Source organism: Pleurodeles waltl, chromosome 3_1 (assembly GCF_031143425.1).
Source record: "Pleurodeles waltl isolate 20211129_DDA chromosome 3_1, aPleWal1.hap1.20221129, whole genome shotgun sequence".
In the NCBI taxonomy this organism is placed as follows: Eukaryota; Metazoa; Chordata; class Amphibia; order Caudata; family Salamandridae; genus Pleurodeles; species Pleurodeles waltl.
This window is the reverse complement of record NC_090440.1, coordinates 1,644,771,214-1,644,784,763: the sequence shown is the minus strand read 5'-3', so window position 1 is coordinate 1,644,784,763 and position 13,550 is coordinate 1,644,771,214. Positions and strand designations below refer to the sequence as shown.

The 13,550-nt window shown below is 45.4% G+C and overlaps 1 protein-coding gene across 3 annotated transcripts in view; it reads right to left on the bottom strand.

Annotated features, from left to right (window-relative positions):
• Window positions 1-9,447, bottom strand: part of ITGA6 (integrin subunit alpha 6) — a 179,756-nt gene extending 170,309 nt beyond the window's left edge. The window contains exon 1 of one of the 3 annotated variants that reach the window (XM_069225341.1): window positions 8,964-9,447. In XM_069225341.1, the coding sequence (XP_069081442.1) occupies window positions 8,964-9,145 (182 nt within the window). In that variant the 5' untranslated portion in view covers window positions 9,146-9,447. The remainder of the gene's footprint in view (window positions 1-8,963) is intronic. The other 2 variants (XM_069225340.1, XM_069225342.1) reach the window with 2 other exon arrangements.
• Window positions 9,448-13,550: the final 4,103 nt, after the last annotated feature.

Below are 13,550 nucleotides of genomic sequence, written 5' to 3'. Positions count from 1 at the left end.
CCTCAAGTCTCATGTCTGGACTTTTAGTGCTGGCTGTAAACATCGGCTAAAAATGTTCGTATTGGGTTGCTCTTGTTAGAGTGAACAATAACAAGAAACATTTATATACCCGAACTGCTGCCTCTGCTGGAGGATAAGAAGGTAATTTCAAGCTCTTGCCTCACTTACTACATTCAAAAGTTTACTATGTTGGTCTTGGAAAGTTAACAATTCTGGGATCGGAGCACTGTACAAGACAGGAAAAACCTGGAATGACTCAAGCGAGACTGACAAGAGCTGCCCGCTGGTTGCCAATTGCAGTCATTGTCTGATGCGCTGGTCATTTTTTGTGCCTACTGTGTGCGGCATGGGCTGAGTAACCAAGATGTCTATTATATTTGTATCAGCCTCTTCTAAAGGCATTGAGGATGGAACACAGAACATAAGGAGGCAACAGGCATAAAGCACATCCTTCATGATAAAGGTCGTATCAGCCTCCCAATATGTCCTATTTGTATTAACACAATTGATAACATGTACGCGCAGCAGCTGGGGAATGGCAGGCAGGTGAAGTTCAGGTATTATTATGGACTTGAGGGGAGTGTAAAGAAGTCGAGTGTATGAGTGCAGAATACACCTGTTTAGTCACTCAATAGGGTATGCACCTGACTGGAAACATTAAATTGTGCTGGCTGACAGAGGTACCTGGAATACAGGAAACACTCTAGAGCGTACAGAGTGGTCATGTTCAGTAAGTGTGTGGTGTGGAGCCTGGCAGGAAAACCATTCCTATTTCCCTCTCTGGATTTACAACACTTAAGGGGCTTCCATACACTAGAATTGAACACAAGCAGCAAAAAAGGTGTGAACATTGTACATATTTTACAGTTGTATTCTATCTTTGCGGACCAATTTGTGTGCCTCATCCCTGACCCCACCAACTTTTGAAAGAAAGACTCACCCTTTTCACACATTGCAAGTTACAATTTTACCAGAATTTAGAAAGGAATATTTCCAATTAGGTTACTGAAGTCGCAGTGAAACGTGTATCCTGGTGAAATGTGCATCCTGGTGAAATAGTTGTGCTTGCTGAAGTACTACAACAAATCAAGTGATCACTACTTAAGAGGAGGGAGGCGAAAAAGGCTACTGTGTGTCCTCAATCAAATTCCCAAAGTTTATTTTCTTTTTTTTTCCAATCCAGGAGTGGGTACCACTTTCTCCTGGAAAGGCTAAACACCTACTCATGGAAAAATTTTAAAGAATTGGGCCCGGTAGTTTAGCTCCAACCAAAAAGAGGTCTGTCTCCAAAAAAAACCCACAAAAACAAAAAAACGATGCTGTGTATGATTTCTCAAGTGCATTGACGTTCCATGCTCTCTGGAAAGGTTATGCTTTTTGCAAGGGCGTAAACAATATAGTTGAAAAAAAGATTCACTGCAGACATCCAGGGAAACCCAAACCACTGTTGTCTGCTAATTGGGGCCATACAGTACTTTTGAGAGATGTACATACCTGGCAGACCACTGTCATATTTTTGTCTAGCCCATAACTGTTGTAAGTAAACTTGCAATGACTCGTCAAAACATATCCTACAATAGTGACAAATCATACAATTATGCTTAAAATATGTGGTAAGAAAAAGTAAAATCTTGTCCAACAGTAAAACACATCCACTACAATCCATAGGCTGTCTCGTATTAAAAAAACTAAAAATGTGTTGACTTATTTGCAGCCCAAAGAAAAGTGATGGGTCCATATTTTAAGTGACACAAAACTAGAACGCACCCAGTCCCGCCTTATTTGTAAGTGCACCATGATTATTTCAAGCTAAATGAATAGTGCGCTTGAGGGTGCCCTTCCGTGGCTTACGCAAAATGGCAGACGCGCTCTCAGTCTTTCCAAAGAGGGCAGATTCCATACCACGACAAATGCGCGAATGGGCGCTTTCTATCTGGCCTGTGTTTGGGGGATGGTGGGCAGAGGACTGCGTGCTCGCGCTCAGCTGTGGAATTCTTTTCAAACAGATAAGGAATGCGCAATCAGCAAGTGCTGTCCAAACAACCGAGTGCGCTGTTAACCCCACCATAAGAAACCTCCCAGCAACCAAAGCCACGGGATAAATCCGGCCGCAGACAACAAACTTTCTCTCGGAATTACGGAACCCATGTTGTGTCTGAGACTTCCGGGAACAGCAGCCGCAACTATATATGCCGTTGGGGTGTCTGATTTGAAAACACAAACATGCAATGAGGCGCGAAAACAAACACGTTATAGGGGCGATAAAAATACTACTTTAGGTAAAACGTTGCAAAACATTAAAAAAAAAAAAAAAAAAAAAAAAAAATCGAGAAATTATTAATGTAAAACAGTGACAAAAATGAGTGAGAAAAAAGCAGTAAAATAAATGTCCTCAAAAAAGTCTAGAGGGCCTTCTTTAAGTATTACATTTTGAAAGGAAAATGTTTTTCTTAATTAAGCTTACGAGGTTGGTGCCTTTTCTTGCATTTCACACTCAGCCTAAACCGAAATTGTGCATTACACAAACTTTAGAACAGTCATATTGCAAATCTAGGCACTCTTGGAAAGTATTTTTCGCCTTGCATGCATTGTGTCCCGCAATCAAAACCCATTGCGCATTTAAATAAAAAAAGGATCTTTTACCACCCAACCTGCATATAACATTATGCTTACTCTGAGTCACTGGTGCTTTTCTAAGGATCAGTCCTATTTGAGGCTGCCCTGCTTATCTCATGGGCAAGTATGATTTTCCTGAGGCTAAAGAGGCCCAATGTTTAAGGTTCTCCTAGTACACTTATGAGACAATGACTGATAGATACGCTCTTTATAGCAGGTCTTACTCTAATCCTAAATTAAATATTGCCTAGAAAGCAAATACAATTACCATTTGGGTGACTGTGTGCGCAGAACAGCAGATCAGGATATGGGGATGCACCAAATTCATGAACCTGACGCGCATTATTTGGACAGAGCGTTCTGTGAATGGTAAAGGTGTGAAAGGTTTGTAACACCAGCTCCCCCCCCCCCCACCACCTGCTGCGAGACGGACCCCTTCACAGAGCAGACTGGTAGATGCTTGATCCAAGAGCCCAGTGTGCAAATGTAGGAGCAGTTGGGACGTGGTAAAGAACCACAGAGGCCCAGGCCCAGTGCCAAACACCGCAGATACCTCTAAAGCTACAAGTTTGGTAGTAGTTGATGCATACTGTGCGTTGTGCTTGCAATACACTACAGCAGTGGTTCTTAACCTGTATTCCGAGGCCCCATTGGGGTCCGTGAGGCCTACACCGAGGGTCTGCGACTGGTTTACAAAATTAAGTAGAGTTAAAATGAATGAGTTAAAATGAATAAAGCACGTATTAATTAACAAAGGAGCAAATTTGAAAACGTTTTGTATATTTGATTGTGGATTACTCAAAAATATCATGAGTTGAACCTTTGTTTGATGTAAATGTGTTTTTATATTTTTATTTAGAGTTTTGAGGTTCAAATCATAAAATTTGCTTAAGCCGGGGGTCCCGGTTTCTGATGCCAACTCATTGGGGGTTCCCAGATTCCAGTAATGACTCCGTGGGGGACCACAGTAGTCATACATTTAAGACCTGCTGCACTTCAGCATTAACTACAGTGAAATGGTGTAAAACAGAACCTGCAGAAGAGAGATACTCTACATGGTATAATAGAGAAAGAGAAAAGAAAATTATTGGGTACTCTACAAGGCACAGATATGAAAGCGGTAGAATTCATGTATGAAGCGTGCCAGTCAAACCTTTTGTGGGACTGATGCAATTTATGGTTGATATTTGCAGAATGCGCTACACCTGGGATTTAGGTATTACTACCAATCAGTTAGCCTGTTCCAGCAGTGATAGTATTGTCTGTTGTCTCTCGGTCTTGGCAAAATGCAAGGGACCTTGTCTGGCAGCTCAGGATGGGCTGTTTCTTATGGATGAGGACCAAAATGAATTTGCATATTGCTGACCACTGTCTGGAGTGGCAAAGTGTGTGAAACGTTATGACCAGGGATGTGGCCAGAGAGATTGCCAGTGGCTGTGTTACAGAGGATACCCAAAGTGGATAAAGTACGCACAGATGTGGGTTCTGCGCTCACTGTTCCACAGGACACAAGATATACCACAGTGGTGAAGTAGACAAAATGGTCTGAGGCAACTTGTGATGCCTTATAGAGGGGACCTGGCCTGGCAGTTCAGGTCTGACTGTTTCTTTCGGAGCAACACCAAGACTGATTTGCATATCGCTGTTTTTTTTATTTTTTTTAAAGAGTAACATAGTGTGTGAAAACTAAAAGATTGGAATGTGGCCTACAGTGATTATCAGTGGCTGAGGTGAATTGAAAATGTCTTCCATCATTTTGTTCTTTGTTGCAAACCTCATGAAAGGCCTGGATGACTACTTCCCTTTCTTGACATTCTAGTGGGCACATGTCAAGGTAGGCTTGGTGCACTGTTTGTTATACGGGACTGCTCTAGTATCGGGCTCTGTATTAGCCAAATGCATGGCGTAGTTGATGTGCAGCAGAAGGGAAGCCGTGCAGGCTCTTCATTGAGAAAAGGTCCCAACCCTCACAAATAGTCAGCGAGAACGACCTCACCCTATTAACAGATCAAGCTGAGCCACGGGTCTGATTTAGCTCTGAGAGCCTGTGCATGAGGTGAGTTTTAAAAGTATTTGGCGTGTAAACCAGACAGCAAACATCATGTAAAAAAAATGATAGACTCTTCAACATTTAAAGAAGCCTATTTCTTTGCTATGCAGAATCGTTTCACATTGTTATATCAGCTCATGATTACTCACTGCATTGAGAGGTATTTATTAAAAGTCATTTTTAAGCATGATCTCCCCTGCCCACCGCCCTAATGTCAATGCTAATGATGACCGATGAGCATAGTTGTTATGCGCACCATAAATGTGGGCTAGATTCTTATTTGTAGAGCAACATTACAGTCTATTAAATCAAAACACACAAGGTTTTTGAACACTGCATATTCTGGACTCACATAGTTGAAGGTGCTCTCATATGTGATAAGGAAGATAAAAGAGGCTGGGTGAAATAAAATACTTGCCTAGGGCCTCACATTAAGTTAAGCGGAGAAGACGGGATTCATCCCAGGTTTTTTGGTTTCACTTTGTGCAATTCAACCACTATACAAAGGTATCTCTTTTTCTGTCCTTTTTACCTCAAATTTTCTTGCTCTTTCATTAAATCTTGGTGTCTGAAGTTGGAGCGTGGATGGCGGGTAGATGCCACATCATAGAAAACTCATCTAGTTTTGGGCTCGAGGTTCCAAGAGGATCTTGAGGTGAGCCAGAGTGAGGCAATTGCTCCAGTCAGGCACAAGCCTTCTGTGACTGACCTACCTCTCAAGGCAGGTGCCGGACTGTGGAACCAAAAGCAGCCCTGGCAAAGAAGATCAAACCATCCATGCTTCACTCATTCCCTCAAGCTTTCTCTCCGTTCATTAATGCTCTCTCTCACCTCGCTCTTCTCCCTCTCTAATCACTTTCCACATCCATCTCTTTAGGCCTCCCTGTTTATTCAGCAATAAATCTCAGAGGAAAATGACAGGGGCACCAGCAGTGGCCTAGGATTTCAAAACCGGTCTCCAAGGGTCCCAAGCCACAGGGGAAATGATCAGTGGCATAAAAGGTCTATCCGGCACTGCCTCTAGACTTCAGTTATGCTTTACGGCATCATTCAGAAACAACGTTTAATAAAATGTGCTCCGCTGTCTTGGGACACTCACCCACACTGAATCTATGTCCATAGATCCTATCTCCACCGGTCCCCTTTCGCAATCAGGCAGCAGTAAATATGACAAAAAGCAAATGGAAAACTGTGATACAGTCTGATCTGAGCTTACAATGTAATCAAACTAGAAACACCCCTTCTATATAACAGCCAGTGCATGCACCTGTACTATAAAGTGAATAACTGGTTTTCGGTCAGCTCAGTAACAGGAAGCTGCAGAGGCATGTCCTGCAAGCCCCTGACTCATTATTAGACTTTAATAGACTTTGCAACTAGAACACATGGAAAATTAAGCAGCCGAAAACAAAAATAAAATAATAAATTAGAGAACTTCTTTACAAAAGAGATCACCGGAGCTTTAAGAGGACTGGACCAACCTTTGGGAAAAAGTAGGTAATTTAGAATATTATTTACCCATAAACGGCCTGTCGGGTACACGTGGTTTAGCTTCTCACGATGCCTTTTTTCATCGCCCTCATATTTTTAGTCCAGAACATCGTGGAGTGGATTAGCCACTCACGCCTGACATGGGACCACTTTAAAGCGCATCTACGTCACCATGTGCACATCAACCAGGACTCCCGATCCACAGTGGATATCTTTCGGTACACCTGCATGAAAAGGGACATGACTATGTGTAATTGTTGGTCTGTGTACATGGTTGGTTGAATTTTTGTGGCTTTGTGCCGGTGTGTAAAGGACCGCGACAATAGCCATACCTAATGACTAAGTCATTGCCGGTTTGTGTTTTGTAACGCTATAGGTCGGTTTTAAGTTAACTCCCGTCACTTTTTCAGTGGGTGGAATACCGCAAAAGACTTGTTATTTTGTGGTCAACGGAGGGTGGAAGGCTTTGCCACGGTTGAAATGCGCTCTGGTGGCCTGCGTGGCACAGCTAGTACAAGCAGCAAGATGCCCCATCTCACTTTTAAGTCACAACAGAGGCCGACATGTAGATTCACTGGAAACCCGATGCCCTCAGCTGAAAGAGCACAGGGAGTGAAGCTGCTAGTGAGCTGGCCGACTGCCAGCTGCATGCAACCCCCTTGAAAGCGGGCACTGTCACAGCAATCAACCGTCGTGCACACGGGGTAACTGTGGGCATTTCGAGTGCGTGTTCGCCCGCCATGCCTCTGCGAACGGCCTCCGGCAATCGCAGGAGCACGCCCGGAGTTCCATTGGTGTAAAGTAAACTTTCACAAGCGCCTTCCAGGGTGTGAAATTGCACTGTAAACAGGGCGGGGCTTTCCCTGGAAAATTGCTCATCGTCTGGAGCCACACGGCGATGAATGTTCGAGCTGGCCGTTAGGTCGGTCTGTTTGCAGTAGGTTACTCCCGAGTTTAATCATTTACCAGGACAGGTGAGTGCGCCCTCCCTCCCCTGGGCGCAAAGTCCAGAGCGCGTCTAGAGCCAGCGAGCTTCCCCGTAGCCAGCCCCTCAGCAACTACAAAGCATTTTACAAACAGTCACCCAATTGCACGTGCATTAGACATGGGGTGTCTGTCGTGTCCCCAATGCTGAAAGGGTGGCCAACCCAAGTTGACAACTAAAGAGTGCGTGCTTGTAGCAATTAACAAGTGCTTAAACATGTGCCCAAGCCCCGAGTAAGACTTGAACTGACCAAAAGACAATTCCATCGGACGTCTCCAATCCCGAGCTTCGATTTAATAATAAAAAGCAGTTTGGAAGTTGTAGTCTTGGTTAGTTTAAATTAAACCAACAGTACTTGTGTCCAAAGTTTTGATTTGTAGCAGAAAAGCCCCTGATGGAAGCTGGAAATTCAGTGACATGTCATACTCATGCTGACCAAAAGTATGAGGGTACAATTTTGAAGACTGCTGCTCTGTCAGAACTGGGTTCCCTAGACTCCAGGTCACCTCCAACCACACATACAGGCCTTAAAAACTGGCCTGCCAGATGAAACATGCCCCGCCCCTTTGTGCTGACCGCGCCTTCCAGATAGCCAACAAGATGAGGCCTTCGGGCCTGTACCCGCCTCAAGTCAGTGCTACCTTCTCAGAGTGGGTTCCAGTCCCCAAGGCGTGTGCGCGAGCTCACCAGTGACTGCACCATATACCGAAGGCGGCTGACATTCTACGGGGCTGTCGGTTCTGTGAGATGTCTGACCACTCACGCTACAGTACTGGGCAGAAACCCACAACTACACAGTCAATATAAGAGGAGTTTTGGCACGCTTACGGCTGAGTTGATTTTAAGTTGGTGGGAAGAATTTCTGAACCCACTCAACGTCATTTTGCTTTTCGCTCCTTGAAGGCAGTGCACGCAACCTCTTTCAGTTGGGAAATGTGTACTAAAGCCTTCACAAGATTGGAGGTTCGGTGTGCTACCTTTCTCTCACCCGGGAGCTATAGCTGTAGAAGCTTTAATGCATCGTGAAAAATGGTCACTAGTTAGGAGAGAAGCACATGTTCAGAGCCTCTCAGCGCTTCCCTTTTGCTCACGGTGAAATCTCATGGGAAGGGCCTTCCTTGCAGGGAGTTTGGTTTCGGAAAGGCTGGGCTTTTCCTGGTCTGAAGACAATACAGCTCTGGTCGGGGGTGAAGGGAGGCCTCAGTCTTTTGTTGTCATGCATATCTCGCCTTGTGGGATTCTGTTGGCTGCATTCGCCCTGCCTCCGCCTTGTGCAGGGATTCGCACACCACAGTTCAGAACACCCCCGCCCCAAGCAACCTGTGCACCGAGGACCCGTGCAGCCTACTACAGCTGGCATGCCACCAGCGCACTGTAACATTTATGTAGCGCTTACTAAACTTATGTGGGGCGCAGAAGTGCTTACTTGACCTTCACCAGCCTGTACTCCAAGAAGAAATGTCCGCAACCAAGTATTCTTAGGAATGCACTCCAAGAACCAGACAGCTGACCTCTCGCTACCCTCACTCCTCAACCCGCTCGAAAAGAACGCACACAAAACAAATCACTGTCCACTTATTTTACAACCTGTGCACGAAGACCCTGCATCGCCAACCTCAGCTCTCGTTCTACCCGCTGGGGGAGCCCTGCAGGGGCGGCAACGAGGTAGGGGCTTATGAGAACCACTCACACAATCAGAAAGGTGGGCACCAAGCCGGCACAGCGCCTCTAGGAAAGAATGTCCAGCACCAGCTTTCCTTCAAAACCAGTTAGCAAAAAACCCAAGCATCTTAGCTGCATAAACCGCACCATCAGACTTACATTCTTCGGTCTTGCGGTTTCAACTGCCGGTGCATGGCCAGAGAAAATCCGAAGTAGCTGCCGGGGTCACCCGCCTTGGGGATAGCGTTGTCCGTGTCCAGGTTGAACGCGCTCACCCAGGCGCAGAGGGACAGGAGGTGCAGGGCCAGTTGGAAGAGCATCGCCCTGGTAGCGGCAGCCATGGCTGGGGGTATGTCAGTCAGCCCCTTTCGGGATCCTGCACCTTGCTCTGTGCTTGCGCTCCCTCTCTCGGCTCCTGCAATGCCCCTCCTTCGGGTCCCCTCCCTCCGTTCCTCGGGTCTCCGCCCTCGCTCTGGTCCCTGCCCGCCACGCACTGAATGGTGTCCTTGTTCTCCCCAGAGACTCCTCCAGCTTTTAACAAGTTCTAGCTGTGCCCATCTGTAACCCCGCCTCCTGCTCCTCTCTGGAGCCCTGCTGCTGCTAGCCTTTGAAACCTTTCGCTACAAGGTCTTTTCTTCTCAGCGCCGCTCCCTCCCCGCCCTGCTTCCAGGCGCCTCCTTCGCTGCTCCTATTTCCGGCCTGCGCGCGACAGGTGCCCCGGAGAAGCCAAGCGCCGCGGGGAAGGGATTCCCTCAGCTGCCGAGGGCGGGAGGGCCAGGACTGGTTACTGAGTGTGTGCTCAATGACTGACCTACCGCGCTACCTATTCACCTCCCTCTGTCCTCCTGATGCATACATTAGTCTTATCTGATCTCCGCAGGAGGGATAATAATTTGTAGCTGATACTGTGTAGTCTAACATGCCTGCTGTACTTAATTCTAACCGAGGCTGCCCCCCAATTACAATTTACTGTACTGACTTGAATATGGAAATACATATTTAATAAAAAGATGCCAATCTGTGCATACCATTTCTTTTTACGCCAGCTGTGCTGTGTCACCAAGGTCTACGCATTATTTCTGACCGCTTTTTGGTATCACCCTACCCCAGTGTTGTCTTAAGGATTTTTGGAACCTCTGCCATACATATTTCGGGGACCCCTATTCGTAATTTACTGCCTATTTTATGCGAATTGAAGCCTTCATTAATCATGATACCAAACAAACAAACTTTCAGAAGCAGGTTCACACATAAACAGGTGAAATATGTCTTCTCAGAGACCGCCAAAATCCTTAAAATAGCACTGGGCAAACCGAGAGATACTTCGAGGTAGAGGTAGGCAGAGAGGCTGAGATATGGAAATAAACCCAGATGAGCTTGATAAATAGAAAGTTTACTTTCTCAGGCCCTACCCCATGGAAAGGGCGTCTTTGAGAAATTACCATCTCTGCCCATGCCTTTAAAAGTTTCTCTCAACCCCCGAGCATGCGATTGTGCACACTCAATATCACAAGTTAAATACTTATGGTAATACCAAACTATAACAGGTGAGAAGTAACATATATTTGGCCAAAGAAATTTGGCAAAAAACATACTACCTTTCTTCAGATGGTTTCCTGGTTCTCTCGTTTGTTTACTTGTACGTTTGTTTTGTCACTGAACCTTGGATGTGAAGATGCATTCAAACAAAGTTGTATTTTATTTGGAGTTCGACCATATGATATTCAGCCAAAACGTCTTTCGCCCCATTAATGGCATGTTCGTCTGAGGCTTTTACAGGGCTGCAGTTACTGCATTTGAAGCAATGAAAAGTATTACGTTTTCTAGTTGTACAGTGTAAGAAGGTATATTGGAAAAAATAGGAGAGTAATGGTGGAAGGAGATAGGTAAGCAGGGTGTCAATCACTCCATGATGAAAAAAAAGTGACTGCGCATGTGAAAAAGCTCTAAACCTATATACAGCTACTTGTATGTATCTCGGAGCTGCCAGCATGCATGGACGTGTAGAGAAGGCGAAGGAGCCTCCTCTTTTGGCCCCTAATGACCTTACCACACAGTGTTCATCAGAAAACCACATCAAGAAGCAAAAGGGTGAAAGTAGGCGCAATAGTGTTAGGAGGAAGGTCTAATATGGCGATGTTAATGCTGCAGTCTATGAGGGTCAAGTCATTGAAAAGGGAGACTCCTCAGATAAATGCTCAACCAAGACCATTAATGAAGAACATGAATAATTGGGCTTCTTCAGTTCTTAGTTTTGTAGTTTTAGCCACATATGAAAGTTACAATTACAGAAAGCAAAAAGTTAGTTAAATACAGCAGCCAATGCATTAATAACATGTGATAATGGTGCGATCTGCCTTTAAGAAAATAATGTACCCACAAAACATTTGTAAAATAAATTAGTAGTAACTATGCCTGAATACAGAAAGGACCACAAGCATCTAGATGATGATATTATCTAGCTCCTCCTATAATAGCATGTCTTTCATAATGTTCTGGATGAAGGAAACACACAAATCAATAGCATGATTTTACGTAAATCCCCATCTCCTAAACATGTTACCTTCACCCCAACAAGTACATTTATTAGTTTCAAAACAACACATCCTTACACATTGTTTTCGTTGGATGTTAAATAAATGATTTGTTGCATAGAAGAAATCATGAATTTTATTAATGTTGAAACAAGTGAAAACAAAGAACGGCTTCTGCACACTGATGAAGTCGACATGGCAACAACGTATGATTAGCTAATAACCTTGTAATGTTGCAACATACATTGCTTCAGCTCTGGCAGCTGGGAAAATGTTACTTTGCTTAAACAGGGACCATAGTTTGCAGCAGAATTTCAATGATTTTCTAAAAGCAAACCAAACACATGAATGTGTGCAGCTGGCACACAACAAACATGCACTTTTCTGCAATGTGACAAGCAAGCTAGTTATGCTAACTAATCAAATCTTTGTTACACACTTAAAAAGAAAAATACTTTCAGAATAATAGCCCTTTGAGATCAGGCGCATGAAAAATGTAGCACATCAGAAGAAGTACTATATGGTAGTAATAGCATGTGAGGTAACAAGTAGTGACATACTTTGAGTGTCACAAAAGAGACGTCACACGCGTGATATGTAAATAAAAGATTGTATTCAACACAAACATTAATTAACACAATACGAACATCGTGAGCTTCTGAGAATATATCACACTCGGAAATATTACTAGCAGTACTAGGCCCAAACCCGGGTTGAAATGACACCAGTAGTGTGCACACTGGGGAGAGATCCTACATTACCCCCTGGCATCCTTTTGCGGTGCATAACGTTGTCAACCCTAGGCCTACCCTGGGAATTATTGTAATGCAATATTACACAGTTTAGGATGCACCCCAGATCACAACAATATCAGAAATGTGTATGCATAAATAATAACAAAACATTTAAGCAACACTGTGGGCCACGTCCGCATGGGAAAAACCAATGTCAAATGTAGTATTCTGTTGGCAAGAAATCAACGTGTAAAGCAACACCACCGGCCAATGTAATTGCTAACAGGTGGTCTTCAGGCAGTCACTCCCACACACACGCACTCACTCAGCAGCAATACGGGGTGTCCCGGACATCAGACAGGTTCGTATGGAACACACTTGCACACACACGCACGCAGCACCCTAATGCGGTGCAACTGATATCCAGCTGGTTAATTGATAGCTCAATGCAGACTCCGTGGCACAAGCCCTCCTCCACCCTCCAGCTCACCCCGACAACCCCTCACCCACGGGTTAGAGAGAAATCACCCTCCCCCTTATAGTAGGCCGATCGAGGCTGGAGTCACACTTAATCAGGATTGTGGGGGAGAGGATGAAGGGGGAGTAGGTAGCAGGACTGATTAGGAGGCAGTTGGCAAATGGGGGATTTGGCCACCACTCGGGAAGTTCACCCCCAGGATGTCGAGCATAAGCGGCTGAGGACAAAAATCTGTTCAGCCCAAGGATTCTGTAATGTGCCTTCCGGCACCAGCTCGGTTCTGTGACACAGGGAGGAGGAGGTTGCGCAGTCTCTTGACCTACGTCCGTTTCCTCCCAGAAGCGTTCCTTCAGCCCAGTCAATTACTCTCACCACCCAGGCCCAGTCCAGGCAATACTACCTGGCAACACAATGTTGTCGGGGTCGGGTGAGGAGAGGGCAGGTAGTTAGCCCCAAGGAGGGCCCAAAAGGAACTAACAATGAAGGTAAATGTAGCAGGGGAGCTTCTTGGTAGAGAGAGGCACCTCATCAGGTACATGTCGATCAGAGTCGCACTCAGGCAAGCCGGGGAAAACGCCTGGTGCGCTTTGATCCATGTCACACCAGACAGTTCCAGTCACACACAACAAAGAATTATAAATTCCATGCCTCCTGGTAAATGAGGCAAAATGCCTGGTGCTGGTTGATACGGGTCACAACAGACAGCTCCAGTCACACGCTCAGGTGCAATTTCAGTAGTGCCACATGAGGTAGAATGAGGCACTACTATAAGTGTGCCCTCCCCTTCGAGCGATGCCCCTGTGAATTGTACACCGCATGCACTGAGCGTACAGTTAGCGTGTTGCACGAGAGAGATGCCACATGTTCAACAAAGTGAGCCACGCGGGGTCCCGGAACCCATAAATCCCCTCACCACCAAGATGCTTATGCTTGTTGAGGCCCCATGATGCAGAGGCCACTCTCCTGAGATGCAGGTAATGCTCTTGGGGCTCTGCACCAA